This window comes from Perca fluviatilis, chromosome 9 (assembly GCF_010015445.1).
Source record: "Perca fluviatilis chromosome 9, GENO_Pfluv_1.0, whole genome shotgun sequence".
Taxonomy (NCBI): domain Eukaryota; kingdom Metazoa; phylum Chordata; class Actinopteri; order Perciformes; family Percidae; genus Perca; species Perca fluviatilis.
Window position 1 is genome coordinate 38,728,961 of NC_053120.1, and position 17,504 is coordinate 38,746,464.

At 43.4% G+C, this 17,504-nt stretch overlaps 1 protein-coding gene across 1 annotated transcript in view; it reads left to right on the top strand.

The window, feature by feature from the left end:
* scfd2 (sec1 family domain containing 2) overlaps positions 1–17,504 on the top strand; it is a 122,753-nt gene that overhangs the window by 9,042 nt on the left and 96,207 nt on the right. Inside the window, exons 3-4 of the mRNA XM_039810140.1 lie at positions 6,640–6,767; positions 13,940–14,115. Of these exons, the coding sequence (XP_039666074.1) occupies positions 6,640–6,767; positions 13,940–14,115 (304 nt within the window). The remainder of the gene's footprint in view (positions 1–6,639; positions 6,768–13,939; positions 14,116–17,504) is intronic.

Consider the following 17,504-nt stretch of genomic DNA (forward strand, 5'->3'; position numbering starts at 1 on the left):
GATTTATAGGCTTAAAAAACAACTTCATCATTACTTACAGTATAGTAAGAGTTCCTGTACAGGCCTGCCTATTGACTATGTTTTTAGGATTAAGAGGTTTGTTGGGACAGGAGCACACGCTCTGTTGAACAGTGGTACACAGGATATTGATTCTGGCCAAACATTGGGCTCCTTACATTGTTTCATTGACGAAAACTTAATTTCTACAGTAACTGCTTTCCATGTTCCACTCTCAACATAGTTGAGCCTGCAGCTGATGATAAATGTTAAGTCTGTGGGGAATTAATTGCAGTGTTTCTACAGTATGTGTGTGTGTTTGTATGTTACACCACGCAGGAAGTAGAGGTTGTCGTGCACACAGAAAAGTGCTTTTTCTTCTTAGACTAGATCCTTGCTCTAGATGGAAATTGCAGCCATGCGCTTTTCGATGTGCTTGTGACTAAAGCAGTCTCAATTCAATAGCTTGAACTCTTCTCCCACCACTTTAAAAGAAGTTGACCAATTCTCCCTCTGAGCCATGTGTGTCTGTGCAAAAGCAAGCAGCACAGTGCGGTTGTTTAGTTCCGTCTAATAATTCATCACACTGATTTTATCGAGACTACCCTAAAGGTCAGTGATAACTCTCACAGTGATAAAAAGAGCTCATATCTGTTGGTTTTTGGTAGTTATTTACGGGAGATGCTGGGATTTAGCCATATCTTTGGATTCAGTGAGCTGACATGTCCCCTGGCTCATTTCAGATGTTGTGTCTCTGTTTCTTCCGCTGCCTAATTCAGTTTTCTCCCCCGGTGTAGAAGGTATCTCATCCTGAAACCCACAGTACATCAATCAAGTAGATTACTCTAACCTGAACAACTTGTACTCCGTGTTCCCTCCAAGACGGAGATAACGTAACCTATTCTGTTGGACTTCTACTCTGTTATTTGATACTCACTGCAGAACGCACTTTCTATTTGGAAAAAAAGACTGTGTGTGCATTTATTCAGTAAGATGAGAAACCCCAAAAAAAAAAAGACGCGACATCCTCCAGTCCCACTCACTTTCAAAGAGCCCCTGCTGTTGGCTTTCATTTGAAATGGTAAACTAGTGAAGATGGGGGGCAGAAGAGCGCCCCCATCACCCACGTAGAACTCCTTTCATTTCTCCCCATTCTCTTTATACTGCAAAATAATAAAGTAGACATTTTTTTTATATTGTATTTTCTTACATTATCACATTATTTCGCATGTGCATTTTACCAATGCAGCCAACATCACATTTTTATGAATATTCGATCACTTTATTGGAGTGTTCATTGTACATGTACAATATAATTCTGCTTTATGAATGATACATATACTTCTACACACCTCTAGTGTTATTTAAAGGGGTGATAGAATGCAAAACCGATTTTACCCTGTCATAGTTGAATGAGGACAGTTCGGTGGGTAAATAGTACATACATAGAAGCTCAAAGTCCCACTGACACCCCTTTACTATGAAAATCTCATATTTTGAAACTGCCGCTGAAAACGGGCGAATCCCAACAAAGCTGGAAGTTGACGTCAACCTCCCAAAAACCGGAACCTTTGTCACCCCAAGGGTGTATTAAGAGAACGGTCACGCCCCAACATTTACATAGGCTACACAACTGACCTGAGATCAGGTAGTCTTCCGAATCTAGGTCGCGCAGATCTCTGCTATTCCATTACAAAATTCACTTCTGAAACTTTTTTATGCGAGAAATCAACTATGTAAGGCTCAAATATGGGCCACTTTACGAAAATGGATGGCTAATTGCAAATTTTGTCCGACTGTGTGTCGGAATTGCGCCCGGTGCTGCCTGTGTTGCTGCCTCGCCGCACCTGCCTTCCTTCACCCCGCTGCTATGAGGTACTTGGAGCTCCGTCACGACTGGCAGCCCACAGCACTCCATACCCGCGCAAAGTCACCGGTTTTTGGATAATGGACTACTAAACGCTGGTGCTCTGACAGAGCTCCAGGACCTGCAGCTCCCCTCTTCCTGCTAGCTAAATGCCGGTGTGTGTGAGTGAGAGCACGGTCAGCGAGCTTGTTACGCCAGCAATCTGTTACCACAGGTTCCAGTTAATCTTTTAATGTGTGTAATTATAATGTGTTGAGTTATTTAAACAAACGATTGGGGAACGCTTGTCCCTGAGTCTCATTGATAGAGCCTGCGGCTGGATGTAGCTCTATCAATGAGAGCTAGCTCCTCTTAGAATTCCTCTGAAATTCACAAATATTCATTAACTTGAAATTGGACACCGTTGTTAGCTTTATAAGACGTTTAGGGAGATGTTGTATAAGTGGCGTGACGAAATTCAAACTGTAAATATACACAAATTTTGCGGAAAATGAAGCTAACTATACGTGATTTGTAGCTAGCTAGCTACACATAGCTAGGATTGAAGGGACAGTCATAGCTAACGAAACCCCCACTGTTCACAAAAATTCATTAACTTGAAATCGGACACCGTTGTTAGCTTTATAAGACATTTAGGGAGATGTTGTATAAGTGGCGTGACGAAATTCAAACTGTAAATATAGCTACTCTAGTTATGCCGGCAGCTGACAGCCAGCCTAGAGTAACTGGAACTGTTGTAAGAGATTGCTGGTGTAACAAGCTCGCTGACCGCGCTATCACTCTCACACACGGGCCATTGAGCTAGCAGGAAGAGGGGAGCTGCAGGCCGGGGTCTGTGGAGGAAGGCAGGCCGGGCAGTGAGGCAGCAACACAGGCAGCACCGGCAGCTGAACTCCGACACACAGTCTTACCAAATTTGCAATAAGCCATCAATTTTCGTAAAACGTCCCATATTTGAGCTTTATATAGTTGATTTCTCGCCTAAAAAAGTCTCAGAGGTGAATTTTAATAACGTAATAGCCCGACAAACAATGTATAACTTTGCAGTGAGACCTGCTGTTGAGTCTCCCATGTGTTTCTATGTAGTTTGCTCAAACCAATCAGCACGTAGCTCATTCTGAATATTCATGAGCATACCATATTTGGAAGAAAAGCTCTTGTTCCAAATAGAGCCATATTCACAGGGTAGTTAAGGGCCTAATAAAATAGCATTTGGGCAGTTTTCAGCCCAACCAATGTTACATACCCCATTAGGAGACCATAAGGAACAGTGTAAAATACCCTATATAATCATTCTATCACCCCTTTTTAAAGAAAAAATTTTGTAATTGGCAAAGATTCTTTTTCATTTCATTTAAAAACATCAATTGCAGTTGCAAAGGGTGTTAACAGTGATGTATTTTACTATTCTTTTTTTTTAGTGTAGCAGAACTATGGAGTCGTCACTGAATGGGAATGGCCAATGAGAGCGCCTGGTACTTCTGCATTGGTGTGTTTAATTGTTAGTGTGTATCTTCCCTCCTCTCCTCACTTCCTGCAGAACTCCTCTTCCCCTTTTATCTTTCCATATAAATCTGCTGGGTCATTTGTCCCTCTTGCCAGGACACACAGACACTCAAGGCCAGGTCTGGTTTTGGTCCACCTCCCTCGCATGTACGTGAGGATGTTTACAGGAAACCGACAGTGTGTTTTGACCCATTAAACACACTTCATAAAGTAACTCACTTAGGGATTGGGCCTGACCTTGCACAGTCTTATTTAGGCTGAATCTGTTACATGGAGACCTGTTGGAAAGTCCACACACACACACACATCATCTGGATCATCTGCACTGGGTTTCTGATCATTGTAATACTTAAGTGTAGTTTATGAATGTTACTTGTTGTACAGATGCTGAGAAACACCAAGAAGTGATGTCAAATATGTATGAGCTTTGATTAGTATAACGTTTCTCAGCTGTCCAAGGGATGGGCTTCGTAGAACTCCTGAGCTTTAGGCAATCAGGTTTGCTGCTTCACGTTTACCTCTAGTGGTGTCTAACAATGCAGAGAGTTTTGATTTTATTTGCAGAGATTTAAGATATATTTTTCTCTGAGATTTTTGCCACCAGTGCAATAAGATTTACTTCAATCTTGTTTCATTCGTGGTGCTCAGAACATTCCAAAATTACTTTTTAGAATTTACAGCAATTTCCCTTAAACAATAAAACGAGTCCGGTTGCTTCTATAAATTCACAACACATTTTTTATTGGGGAATCTTTCTACACTAGAATTATTCTTCATGAAATCCCAGACACATATTTCAAAAAGTGGTCAAACTAAAATGATAATGCCTGACACTACTAGAAGGAAGTGAGAAAATGTGGATTTTTGTGCCAGCCGTCCAGGAGGCTTCATCAATCATATAGAACTGTACTGTATGTAGTATTACTCACTACTGACCCCCCCCCTCCCCCCCGTCAGAGTAATTCAGGAACTAAACACTGAAATGTGTGTGTCCACATACACACGCATGTTCGGCCAAACGCTGAGGGGTCGGGGAGTAAATTTAAGAAATCCTGAGTCAGAACGGTTCAAGCCATTCTTTTCTGCTGCATCATGCACTTCCAGGAATACTATCCCCCTCCTCACCCCCACACTCATTAATGACTTGGACACGGTCAGAGGTATTTCATCACTTTAATGAGCACAACTTGTTCATTCTTTCTTGTGGTACGCACACAACTTTTCTTTATTTATTTTTTTATGTTACAGTATTTGATGTCTAACTGCCTTTTAACGTAACGGCACTCTTTACACATTTAGTGGAATTTAGTTTGGGCACAAACGCCCCCCTCCCCCCTCACTCACCAAACACACTCAGCCTGTCCAAGCAAGCCACAGCGGACCTTCACTATGGTGCACACGAGTCAAAAGCAAGACTGCCCCCCTCAGGTTTCATCAGAGCAGCCTTTCCAACAGCCACACTCTGCACTTAATGTTTGCATATGGCCAACGACACGCGCCCCACATTCCCAGCCCAACCCCCACCCCCACCCCCACCCCCACCCACCACTCTCTCTCTCTTCCATAGTAGAGTAGTTACTCAACAAGGTTTCTGGCTGGTTGTGGAGCCTGTCTCACAACCTGCCAATATAAACCTCACCCCTCACCCCTCGGCCCAGCTCGAACCCCCCCCGCCTTTCGTCTGACCAGACCAAATGGCCCAGGGAAAGCGTCAGGGTTTGGGGCCCGCAGGTGGGGGGGCTGGGTGGGCAGAGAGCCAAATTAGAACCATATTTCATCCACACTCTACTGAGCCCCAGGGTGCACAGGGTTGTGTGCAAACATATACAGATGTGTTCTATACACACACACACACACACACGGCTGCTCACATATGGCATGGTCAAGTCACACTATTGGTATTTCAGCCACGACAAGTATGTGGGGCTTGACGATTTGTGCAATCCTCGTAGTTCTGATACTTCATCAAGTACACGGGAGGCGTTTTCCTGAAGGATTACGAGAAGTGTTTTCAAGAAATTACACCATGTCATAACTCTTGACCAATAACTGCAATGCAGTATCCATGTCTTCATCCCAACTTAAGCAACTTTTTTATTAATTACCTAATTTATTGTCTTGTTTCTTGTCATTATTTTCTTTTTGCTGTATCAGTTTTTATATTAGACTCTTCTCCTGGGCTGAGTCGCGTTTGCCGGCCTTTGTGTCTGGCTCTAGTGTGAAGATGGCGGGCGTTCCAGTGTGAGCCCCTCTCCTCCCCATCCAGCCCCAGCCCAAGGTCTGGAACAGATTACATCTGATATTAAACACATGGCAGTTAGAAAGGAGAAGAAGGAAAAAAAAAAGAGAAGAAAAAAGTTTAAAAAGGAAAAACAGAGTGGATTTGTCAACGAGTTCTCCTCGTACCTCCCCTCTCTCTGTCCTTTTTCTCTCTTTGTCTCTTTCTTTCTTGAGTTTCTGGTCACTCCTGAGAGTAGGGAGGAGATCTTGCCCACTTGGCAGTCTTGCTGTCAAAAGCACAGACAGAGATGTACAGTAAGCTTATGATGCCCTTATTTTTGTCCAGCCAACAACGTGTCAGTGCCTTTTTAACAGGGCAAGAAATCTAAGAGGAGACCAATGGGGTGGCATGAATTCATACACAGGACCCAGTTCATAAGAAAAAAGCGCCGCTCTCTAGGGAGCTAATGAGGATGAAGCTCCTCTGTGACACTCTTTCTCTCTTTCATGGAAAGACTTGAAGCTGTTTCCGCTGCTCGCTGGCAGATGGTAGTAGTCTTGCACACATGCCCTGTCCTCAGTCTCCCATTAGAGATGTGGATCAGTGTGTTTCATAACCTGGCGGATAATGAGACCAGGGACTGAGATGGTATCAGGAGGAGCCTTGGTCTCTTGTTGCTTTGCCACTGATGTAAGGACAGCGCCGATCAGTCCAGAGGAATGTCGGCACACAGACGTTTTTTTAAGGTGGATTGAGAACATTCCCCCCGACTAATTTCATCTTTTTCCTGTGAGGGGTCCCATAGGGGAGTCGCCGCTCCCCGACCCAGCAGGCTCTCTATCACCGAGACGAGCACTCAATCACGTCCTTGTTATCCCTTTTGTGTTTATTCTCAGAGTCCTGCATGCTCTGAACAAACAGCAGGAGCAGCTCAGCTTGTTAGTGCTGAAAACGCTGTTCATCTCTACTACGGTGCTTCTTTTTTTTTTTTTTTTCTTTTCTCTTCATGAATAAATGGCCTGTTTGATTGTTTTTTTTTCCCTCGCAGGTCACCTGCAGCCCAGTCTCTGTGGGAGGCCATGCTGACCAATAAACATAAAGAGGGGGTGATAGAGGTCCGTCGGCAACTAGTGGAAACAGCCAGTAAGGAGAAACTGCCAATCAAGATGAGCATGGGTAAGACACTGAATGGCACAGATGGAACATAGGACACATCTTGTTTCCCGTTACATAAAACACAAAATACGGAGAATACAAATGAATAAACATGACCGAAAGTAAAAGCACCGTGAGTGTAAATGTATATTCCTAGAGAGAAGTGTGTGTGCTTTGGAGCAGAGCCATAGCGCCCCCTACTGAGATCCAACTTCTCTGCCTTGCCGTGTATTTGCCCATGTGGCTACAGAGGAAATCTGAACCACATGTTGGCTCTGTTACACACACACACACACACACACACACACACACACACACACACACACACACACACGCTCCCTTGCACACACTTTGTTGTGTGTTAATGAAGCAAAAGGGGGCTGAAGTGATGGATAAAAATATGTGTAGGCACGCAAAAATAAAGTCATTACCTGCACAAGTATACAGTGCCCTTGTGCACGTTCACCTTTACGCTGCCCTCTGACTCACATTGGTAATGGATGTACTACACACACACACACACTGCGCTAATATGCAGGTTAGCATCTGGCAGAGAGGGAGGGGGTTAAATGGGAGGGGCATTGTGGTCCCTCAGCGCCTGTAATCTGTGAGGTAAAGAAGGTCTCGTCTCTCGTAACAAGCAGGTTGTAATATGTTGGAGGTCACACACACACACACATACGCACACACCCCACACACTCTGCCAAGCATCTGCGTACACATGGTGGTTTCTTTTCACACATTTTTGCTAAACAGCAGTCCTTCTAAATTTAGATGGCTGCTACATTATGGATTTTTTTTTAGACAAATGCACAACAACAAGAGATGGAGCTGCAGAAATAGAAGGAACAAAGAGATCGGGGGTGACAGCAAACGCAAGAAAGTATGAGGAAGGTGTTGCATTAAAGCTGCCCCCACCTGCTGACTGACAGTCTGTTGACTTAATGTCTTGAGAGAGAGAGAGAGAGAGAGAGAGAGAGAGAGAGAGAGAGAGAGAGAGAGAGAGACACACAACTGGGGAGAGAAGGGGGCACTGTCCAACTCCAACACACTGAACCTTTATACCCCCACTGGCAGAAGACCAGACTCCGTGAAGCTCCCGGAGCACCCCGCCCCCACAAAGTTCCCATCCTGCCCACCAGCACCCCCCGGCCAGATCTCAATCCATCATGCTCTGCTCTTATGAGGCCAAAGTTGAACCCAGTAACACAAAACGCTTAGCATATAATACCTCTATAATATAATACCTCTCTCGGTGCCCACTCACTCTCTAGGAGAGAGTACCATTTTTTTCTACTTGCAGCCAAACTCCTCCTCAATCTGGCGGGTTGATGCAGATTACTGGAGAAAAATACTGGAGTATCAGGATACTGCAGGCCCTGCATTCTCACATACACACTGGACTCAACTTGGCTTCTTTTCATCTCATCAGGATAGGATCATCCAGAGAGAGACAGAGAAAATAATCCGTTTCTCAGAGCCTGAGTATGACCCGTCAGGTTTCTCATAGCACACTGGGATGACGAAATTCCCTGTGTGTGTGTGTGTGTGTGTGTGTGTGTGTGTGTGTGTGTGTGTGTGTGTGTGTGTGTGTGTACACGTGTATGTACTGTATGTGCTTGTGCAGAGCCCAGTGTTTATCTTGGGTGTTTTTGCTCATAGCGGGGAATTAGTTGGACAGCTTTGGTTTCATCGTCCGTAAAAGTGCGTTTATCTATTCATCTGTGTGTGTGTGTGTGTGTGTGTTTTATGCTTTGCATATGTGTGCGTCACGAGGTTATACAGTTTGTGTATATATTGTGTGCACAGATACTGCAGTGTAAATGAGATGTGTTCGCAGGGCCTTTCTTCCTGTGGTGCAGTCTGCTCTTTTAACAGCAGACAACCGATGGCATTCATGATTTTCATGCGAGATCTCGAAGAGTATAATTTCACAATAGTTTCAATGAGACGAGCATTCATGCTTAACAGGATCATCTCCCCTTTCTAATCTTAATTTAAATGGCAATCGCAATTTGTTTCGTTAAATGGCAAAAAAAAGGCTTTGCACATCATCTAGTTTCATTTTGGTAATGATGGACAAAAACAGCATATTTTCCGTCGGAAAAGGTTTCATCTCAACATTGTACAAGCAAATGAAAGCAAATGTCAGCATAGATCACAATGTATGGACATTTATTGCTGTGGAAATACCACAGTGTTTACAATAGTCAGTCAACCAAGAGTGACAACATTATCAACTGTGTAAATCCGGTAACTGCTCTTACAACAGTTACAGTTTTGCCACTTTTTGTTATTCCAAAACCTTCTCACACACATTGCTGAACTCAAGTTTTTCCTATTGTTTTAATACAACAACCGATCCATAATCCGATCAGATTTGATTTGTGATAATCACAGCTTAGTCCAGTGACTGGAGACAAAGTACTAGGGGTGCATGATTCAGAAAATGTCACAATTTGATTCAATATCGATTTTTAGGCTCAAGATTTGGTTAGAGCGGGCGCCCATATATAGAGGTTTACTCCTTGACGCAGCGGGCCTGGGTTTGACTCCGACCTGTGGCCCTTTGCTGCATGTCATTCCCCCCCTCTCTCTCCTCTTTCATGTCTTCTGCTGTCCTATCAAAAGGCTGAAAATGCCCCAAAAACATAATCTTAAAAAAAAAAAAGATTCACAGTATGTAAATGTAGTTACTTTTCCCATGTGATTGCAGTAGACATACAGTAAATAAATAAAAAAGATATATGAATCGATTTTGAATCGGTAGAGCTTGAATCGCGATTGTCAACTATTAAATTAATCACCAACATATTTTGATAATCTCATTGTACATGTGTATAATGACAATAAAAGACATTCTATTCTATTCTATAATCGGTTTGAGTCATTTTTTATGAAAAAAAGGAAAAATTCTCTGATTCCAGCTTCTTAAATTTGATTATTTTCTGGTTTCTTTACTCCTCTATGACAGTAAACTGAAAATCTTTTTGTTTTGACAAAACAAACAATTGAGGACGTCATCTTGGGCTTTGGGAAACACTGATCAACATTTTTCACCATTTTCTGACATTTTTAGACCAAACAACTAATCGATAATCAAGAAAATAATCGACATACAGGTGATGTATAATTTTTTTTCCAGCAGATATTTGAATCTCCAAATCACTCCATACATTTTAAAATGTATGCTCATGTTCAGGTTCATACTTGTATTTTGGGTTCCTACTAGAACATGTTTACATGGTTTAATGTTCAAAAACACGTTATTTTTCTCATACTGTGTTTGAATACACCTGCATTCCCTCTCTGTTTGAAACGATCCGTTTTAGAGTCTATCTCTTTAAGCCCCCCCTCCCGAAAAAGCCCCGTCTGCTCAGATCAGTCAGCGTTTCCGGGGTTTCGGCATCTGCGCTCTTGGAGTCTCTACACCGTCATTGCAGCCGGGGAATGACTGTAACAGCACTGTAGCGGCACGTTCTACCTATATACAGTATAGTTGTGACATCACAACCGTACGGAAGTCCTGACGGCTCGTTCACTTTCTGAATACGGGCTGTGTGTATTTCTCTGTAAATTGAGTGTTTTTATACTTTCACAGTATTTATATAGCACCTCGGCTGGCTTTATAATAAAAAAAGACTTGGAAAGCTCACTTTTTACAGTATGGGACCTTTTTAAAGGTTTTAACAACACACTTAAGAAGGTCTGAGTAATGTTTTCGGTGTAGCTGCCCTGTTGCAGCCTGTGTTCTCCACTCCTGTGCAGTAGATTCTTGAACGGGGCCCCAACATGCATCCACAAATAAAAGCACCAGGACTTTCCTCATCTCAGAGTGCATAAATAAAAGTCTCTCAGCCTTCCTGTGTCCCCCATCCATGTAGAATTACTTATGAGGCTGTCGAGCTGCTGAGACCAGCCACCACTCACTCTCCAAGCTGACATCAGACATCACTTAGCCTCTGAGTAACCCTGTGCACCTAGTATGCAAGTCATCCTCCAGAAACGGGACTAAATCATTGTTGGCCCCTGTGCTTTTCTGCATTGTTGAGGACTTTGATCATGAGCGGAACCTCAATTGCCACTTCTGCACATAAGGCTGAAATGGGCAGCAACTCATACTGTTAAAAGCATGGGACTGGAAATGTGATTTGTTTTATGGCTGCATCTGCAATAAGTGCACAAAAGAAAAAAAGAGTCCACATTAAAATGGTCAAACGGTTCAGGTTTCTTCTGCTCTCTTAGGTGATATCCAAAGAGTGACACAGTACTTTATATACTGTACCTAAAACCACAGGGCGCTGGTGAACAAAACAGACATGCTGATGATTGAAATAACTCCATATTTCACGCACACATTATCTAATCGACTTAAGACTATATTCAAAAACATGTCATATACATGACGCTGGACCATAGTTTAACTTTTACTGAAACATAAAAGCTTGCTGGGGTTTTCAGACACCAGAAATCAATGGTGTATCTTTCAGTGCACTAAAATTACCTGAAAAACAGCGATAGGCATAAGATGTATAAGGTGCCTAATGAAAACTGTTGTTTAAACAAATGATAAAGCTGGCATGTAAAAATCAATTTAAGGCACAAGTACAGTGTATTCTTACATGTGCAGTCTTCAGTCAGAGCCTGAAAATTAGAGCCTGTTATTCGTGCAGGAACACCCTTGTCTGAAGCCATAGCTCAGCTGACAGATCATTTCCCTGAGATTCATTTTGCATCTGGCAACAAGATGCCTGAGGAATCACGAGTGTTTCAAGGGCAGTTTAGTGCCACAGATAAGAGCTAAGGCTTTGTCAGGGCTGTTTGATTGTGTAATGGAGAACAGGCGTTTGTGTGGCTTTCTTGTCTTAAGTTCTTTTTTGTCTAACATGTTCGGGGCCAGATGTACTAATACTTTTGCGCCCACTTCAGGCATATTTGTTTCGCAATGTGCGCGTAAAAGCATGGCGAGGTATGTACAAACAGGCCGCACTGAGGTAAAAGCACAGACTGCCTGTCGCGGGGACTGAAAATGGCAAATTGCGCTTTTCCGTGTCATGCATATGCATTCATGGGAGGGTGAAGGGGAAAGTGGGAGTTTCCCGTAAAGAGATGGGAGGGGAAGCGTAAAGTGCGCCTAATTATGTATTCCGCGGTATGTACAAAAACCGCCCGTGAAAGCACGCCTCTATTTTGTGGTGAAAATTCTCCGTCTCTTAAAAGCAGGTGTAAACCAAGCAGCTTTCCTCGCATGTGCTTCCTGGTGAAATGGCAGCAGTAATCCGAGCAAGACGAAGATAGGCCAAGGAGACAAGCTGAAAGGATTTTTGCCGCAAGGATCACACTTTTTCAGTCGAGTGAACACGAAATCATTAAATGTTACAGATTAAGCAGCCATGCAACATTACAGTTACTGGAAGAAATCAAATATGACACTGAATCTCCGACTCAGCGTTCACATTCCATTCCAGCAGTTGTTAAACTCCTCGCTACATTACAAATATTGGCATCAGGATCATTTCAAACAGTCGTAGCATCAGCAGTGGGAATATCTCAGTCTGCACTCAGCCCTATCATAGCACCAGTACTTAACGCTTTGCTACAGCACAATTTGCGGTATAGTGGGCGGAGAAAGACGCTGATTACCCGATGAACTGCAGGTTTGGTAAATACGACGTAAGCTGAAGTATCACAGCGTGCGCTTTCTGCATGTTGGCCACGGTGCCGATAACACTACATTCACAAATGTACGTACATCTGGCCCTCAGTCTCATATGATCTATGATCTGATCTAAAGTCGGATTATATTTGGCCTAGAGTGTGCCATTCTTCTGGTTGCCTTTTCTCGGGAGGAAATATGCTTGGCTCTAGCTTTGGACATATTTCCTGGTTCTGTGCTGAATTATGGTTGGCACATCAAACTCAGCGAACCATGGGTATACTGCCAGGATTTTATGGCTGGATATGTTCACAATAGAGCTTTTCAGGTTTTGGAATATGTCTGGACTGAAGCTCATTCTTCAAAAATACTTTAATTTCAGCAAGAAAGTTAATACCCTCATGAAGACACTTATTTATTTCCCAACAGAAATCAATTTCGCTGTCAGGTTTACTTATCAGCTGCTCTGAAAATTAGTTTTATCGTTATGACCTTCCCTGGATGATTCTCTCCAAATTTCTTTCCGAAAATATTTCACACTCCTAGACTTTGTTATCCTGTTAAATGAAGTAAAAAAAAAAGTGTTGCAAGAAAAGAGATTTCTGCTCCATTTTGTATCCTGCCTGTCTGTTTCTTTTCCAGTCATGTGTTTGGCCCCGCTAAAGAAAACATTGGCCGTGTAGTCCAACATGAAATACTCCCACATCTGGTGCTGGTTCAGAACATCAACATGAAGAAGTAGGCTTTATTGGGAGTTAATGTGTGCCCCCTCTCTATCCCAGCCCCTTACACAGCCCCTCGTACCTCCAGGCCACCATGCACACCCCCCCTTCTAGCCCTTGCACCCTTTACTTCGCTCTTCCGGTGTCTCTGTGAATCTTCGTGGGAGGGGCCGACTAAATCCAGTCTCTCTCTGCTGCCTCTGTAAATGTTGAGAGCAAACCTCTGGATTTACACTTACTTGTCGCACACAAGACGGGTTCTCAAGGGCTCTTATCAGTGTTCCTGCACCTCTGCTACAGTACATGTAGACCTACTCATTGATGTTGAGTCATACACTGTGACTCATGTAAGCATCTCACTGAAAACTCTGACAGCTGGCACATATAGAGAATATGGCTTCCTGTCTGGCACAGCCACATGCACACATACACACTTCTGCTCTCGCTTTCTCCCAGCCTGTGGAGTTTTTGCTCATTAAGATAATATTATGGTCTGTCTTGGTATCATCTCATTCCCCTTTCTGCCCTAAGCCGAGTGTGCGTGGTGCGTGCGTGCGTGCGTGCGTGCGTGCGTGCGGTGCGTGCGTGCGTGTGTGTGTGTGTGTGTGTGTGTGTGTGCGTGCCTGCCTGCCTGCCTGCCTGCCTTGCAACCTTGTAGCTTTTCATGGCACACAAAAGACCAACAGTCAGAGTACATTTGGTGATGGGATTTTAAAAACTGCACCGATGTACTTAATACCACTTAATACCAATATTGATTGATGAATTTTTGATGGCTCCCCAGACAATAACAGGATCTTCTTCCCTCCTGTCAGGCCGCGTGACCCCAGAGCAGCTGTGCTCCTACATGCAGCTGTTCCGGAGCAGTTGGGGGGCGCTAGAGAGTCACTGCGGGGTGCTCCAGCTGGGCCTGGCCACGGCCCAGACACTCGGCCACCCCAGCCTGCCCCGCTGGGATGCCTGCCTGGCCTTCGAGAGGCTGCTGCTGCAGGTCCGTACTTCTTTTACACAAACCTATTATCCATATGTGTTAAAGGCGATGAAAAGTCTCAAAATGGGATATCCAGCACAGATGCAAGCAATTCTCTTTTTTTAATATTAAAGGAATGTGGATCATTTACAGTAACTTGAAGAATGCACACCCGTTTTTTAAATTGTATCCAAAAGGATGTTAGGCTTACCGAATTAATTAGAAAAGCAGAACATTCACTTGCAATTTGTAATTAACTTGGCAATTATTCTTGCACATCTTTCCCTTCGGTAAATATTTTATTACTGATGCTCAGCAGGTAAGTGGGTGCTTGTGGTTTGCTAGATGGCGGCCAGAATGTGGTGTTAAACTGACAGGAAAACTGAAAAAAGCCCTGCAGATTCCTCTCCTTCATAAACAAGGTCAGTTGTGTTTGCAGGAAAAACATTCAAATCCAGTAAACACAGTGAAAAACGCCAGATTTTCCATCATGTTGTTTACAGGCTTTTTAGTTCAGAGGAGGAAGAGGTCTAGTTTACGGGGGTGGACAGAGGCGGATGTACACGTGTGTTTGACTGTGGAAAAGGTCAGAGGGCAAGTCTGATGGAGAGACGAGAGGGGAGAGGGTAAGGATAAATCAAAAGGCAGACCAGCCAGTCAGCACACGAGGTCTTTAGCAGTGATCTGAACTGATATTTTAGGACATTTCTTACACGCAGAGCATCGCTAACAAATATTAAAGCCATTTCCTCCGCCTGTTACCTTGCTATTTTCAGTGAGTGGCTTTATATTCCTGAAGCTGTAAAGCAAGCTGCAGGACAGCAGAGTATTTAGGAACTTATTTGACTAAATCACGGAAAAATAAAACGAGCTCGCAGCAGTGCCCCATGCCAAATTGGAATTTGAAAACAACCTCATAACCTTGGTCCTCAGCTGGGGCCGTCGTTGGTTTATTAAATAAAGGAAGAAGACTTTAGGGCTTATAGTCGCAGCATCCATTTACTTAATGACTCCGCTTTGATCCACTACCCCATGGTTGTCTACTATACCTGGATAAGTCATAGTACAACTTTCTCACCACTCTTTTGTAGTTTGAGTCTGGCTTTTTAGGTGACTGTGTCCTCAGCTGGAACTGGGTCTCGTTAAACTGACGATGACTTTGTTAATAACAGGCTCGTTTTAGGATTTAGCATCAGGATAGTGTATATATAGCACTTGGCGTGGGTTGAAAATGACATTCTTCAAGAATCAAATCTCACAATCAAGCCTTGAGGGCGATGCAAGAGTTGGTGTTTGCAATCAAAACGGGCCCAGAGTTTTATTGAGGTATTAAGGGAAATGAGTTGTGTGTCCTCTGTGCCCCCGTCTGTTTATTTAATTTCCATGTGAGTTTATTTTTTTTTTATTTTGCTTTGGCTCAACATGGACAGAGCGAAGTTAATTACATTACAAAATGGCGGGATGAAATGCCTTTCAGCTCTGGCCTGGCGGTTGGGCCGTGTTTGCTCTGCCTGAGTGTGTGAGGGCTGCTGTGGATAAAACTGGGCAGTGCCGGACGCTCCATCGCTGGTGGACAGTGGGAGTTAATTTAGGCCAACCGCTCTGTGATGTTCTGTGGAGCCGTGGAGTGGGCAGTAGCTGTACTGAGGCAAAGGGCCATTGAGTTCAAGGGCCTAGCCTAGTTCATGCCTTTCCAAACAGTTACGCACACACTTTTCTGCATAAAATACTGTGTAATAATACCTTTTTTTGCTCATGAGGTAATGCTTAAATATACTTACATAAAAAGCTCTTCGTAAATGAACTGTGCTCTTGCAGAATTTGTAATGGGGGCCTTTACTTGAAAGGCAATACACCTGTGAGGGTATTGCAGCTGGGAGGTTAATAAGATAGGGGCACAAATGTGGTTCTGGAGGTTGACATGTTAGTTGGACGGTGATTTAACTGTGGTTAGTATGCTACCTGCTGTTTATACTGACTGTACGGAGACTGCTTGAATGATTACCTCCTCAATATAGCACTTATATTTGTGCGAGAGGGCCAGATATCTCTGCCCTAGCTGTCTGGCATGTAACTGTGTTTCAGTCTGAATGGGTCAGATTGAGCGGGCTTGGTCCTGCTCCAGCCTGCAGTCACAGAATGTGTATGCTAGACGTGTTCAGTGCCGGACAGGGGGGGTGGTGCAGCCAAGGCAAAAACTCAACAGACTCCCTCTTTCACCACTTTTCCCAGAACATCCCAGACACACTACCTTCCCATCAACGGCCCAGCCAGAGCCTCTTCCTCAACAAACTAAACACGTACACTACTACTGTACTTCCCTCCCAGAGAGAGCTGACTCAGGACAAGTTGCAAATGCATTTTTTTATTTATTTTTTTGTAATGGCCGACTTTTTAGGGCTACTATTGTGTTTGTTTGTGCTGTGCAGCCTACTGTTCATTAGTCTGTCACATCACTGAACACAGTAGTGATGACAGCAGTGCAGTAGAGAGGAAGCTAACCTCTCTCACCCCGGCCTGTTGCTTTACTCTGCTGGGATTACCAGGGCAGGCCTCTGCAAACAGTCCAGCTCCGAGTTATTACTGGCCACGGCGCGGCCGATTGTCCCGTTCTCCCATGAGTCACTCAAATTGCCTGCCTGGTCCTTATCTCTGTCTCTGCTGTGTGTTTGTGTTTTAGTCTGAAAAACTCTGTATAGTAAGTAAGTTATAATAATAATATTATTATTTATAAGTTGAAAACAAGCTATGAATGAACCCAAACCTAATTGCCTTGACATTAATTTACAGAAGTGGAAAAATGATGTATATTTATACGTTGAAAATTGTTAATTTGCCCTCATTAGTTAACGTCACACAAAATAAAAATCCAAATAAGTCATTCTGAAAATGTCAGCATCTACCGGGGCAACCAATTAGAGGTATTTAATTGTTACTTAGTATCCAAATTGATAATCAGCTTTGTTTGGGTTCCATTCTCTAGGTGTCAATATTATAGTTTAAAAAAAAAAAGACAAAAAAATCTGTCAGTATTACATAAACACATAGCACAAACAATTCTATAGACCCCCCCCCCCCCCAAAAAAAAAAACAATCTGTTGTTTTTTTAAACAAGACTAGGGATGCAACCGAATCCTACTCCCATCCTCGGTCATTAATGAAGTAAACAACGTCTGGTTAACACCAGTTTTTAGCTGGGACTGTCCTTCCTTTGCCGTACCTGAAGTTGCTGCATTTTGCTGCTGTCTGTAGATTCCTTCATTCACAACTCGTATTCTTTCGGATGTTTCATACCAAATGTTGTAACAGCGGCCATGTTGTGTATAGTTTAGGGTCCTCGCCACCACCAGACAAATCGGCATTGCAGATTGAACATGTAGCTGGACTTGAATGGCCTTCTTTTGACTGAA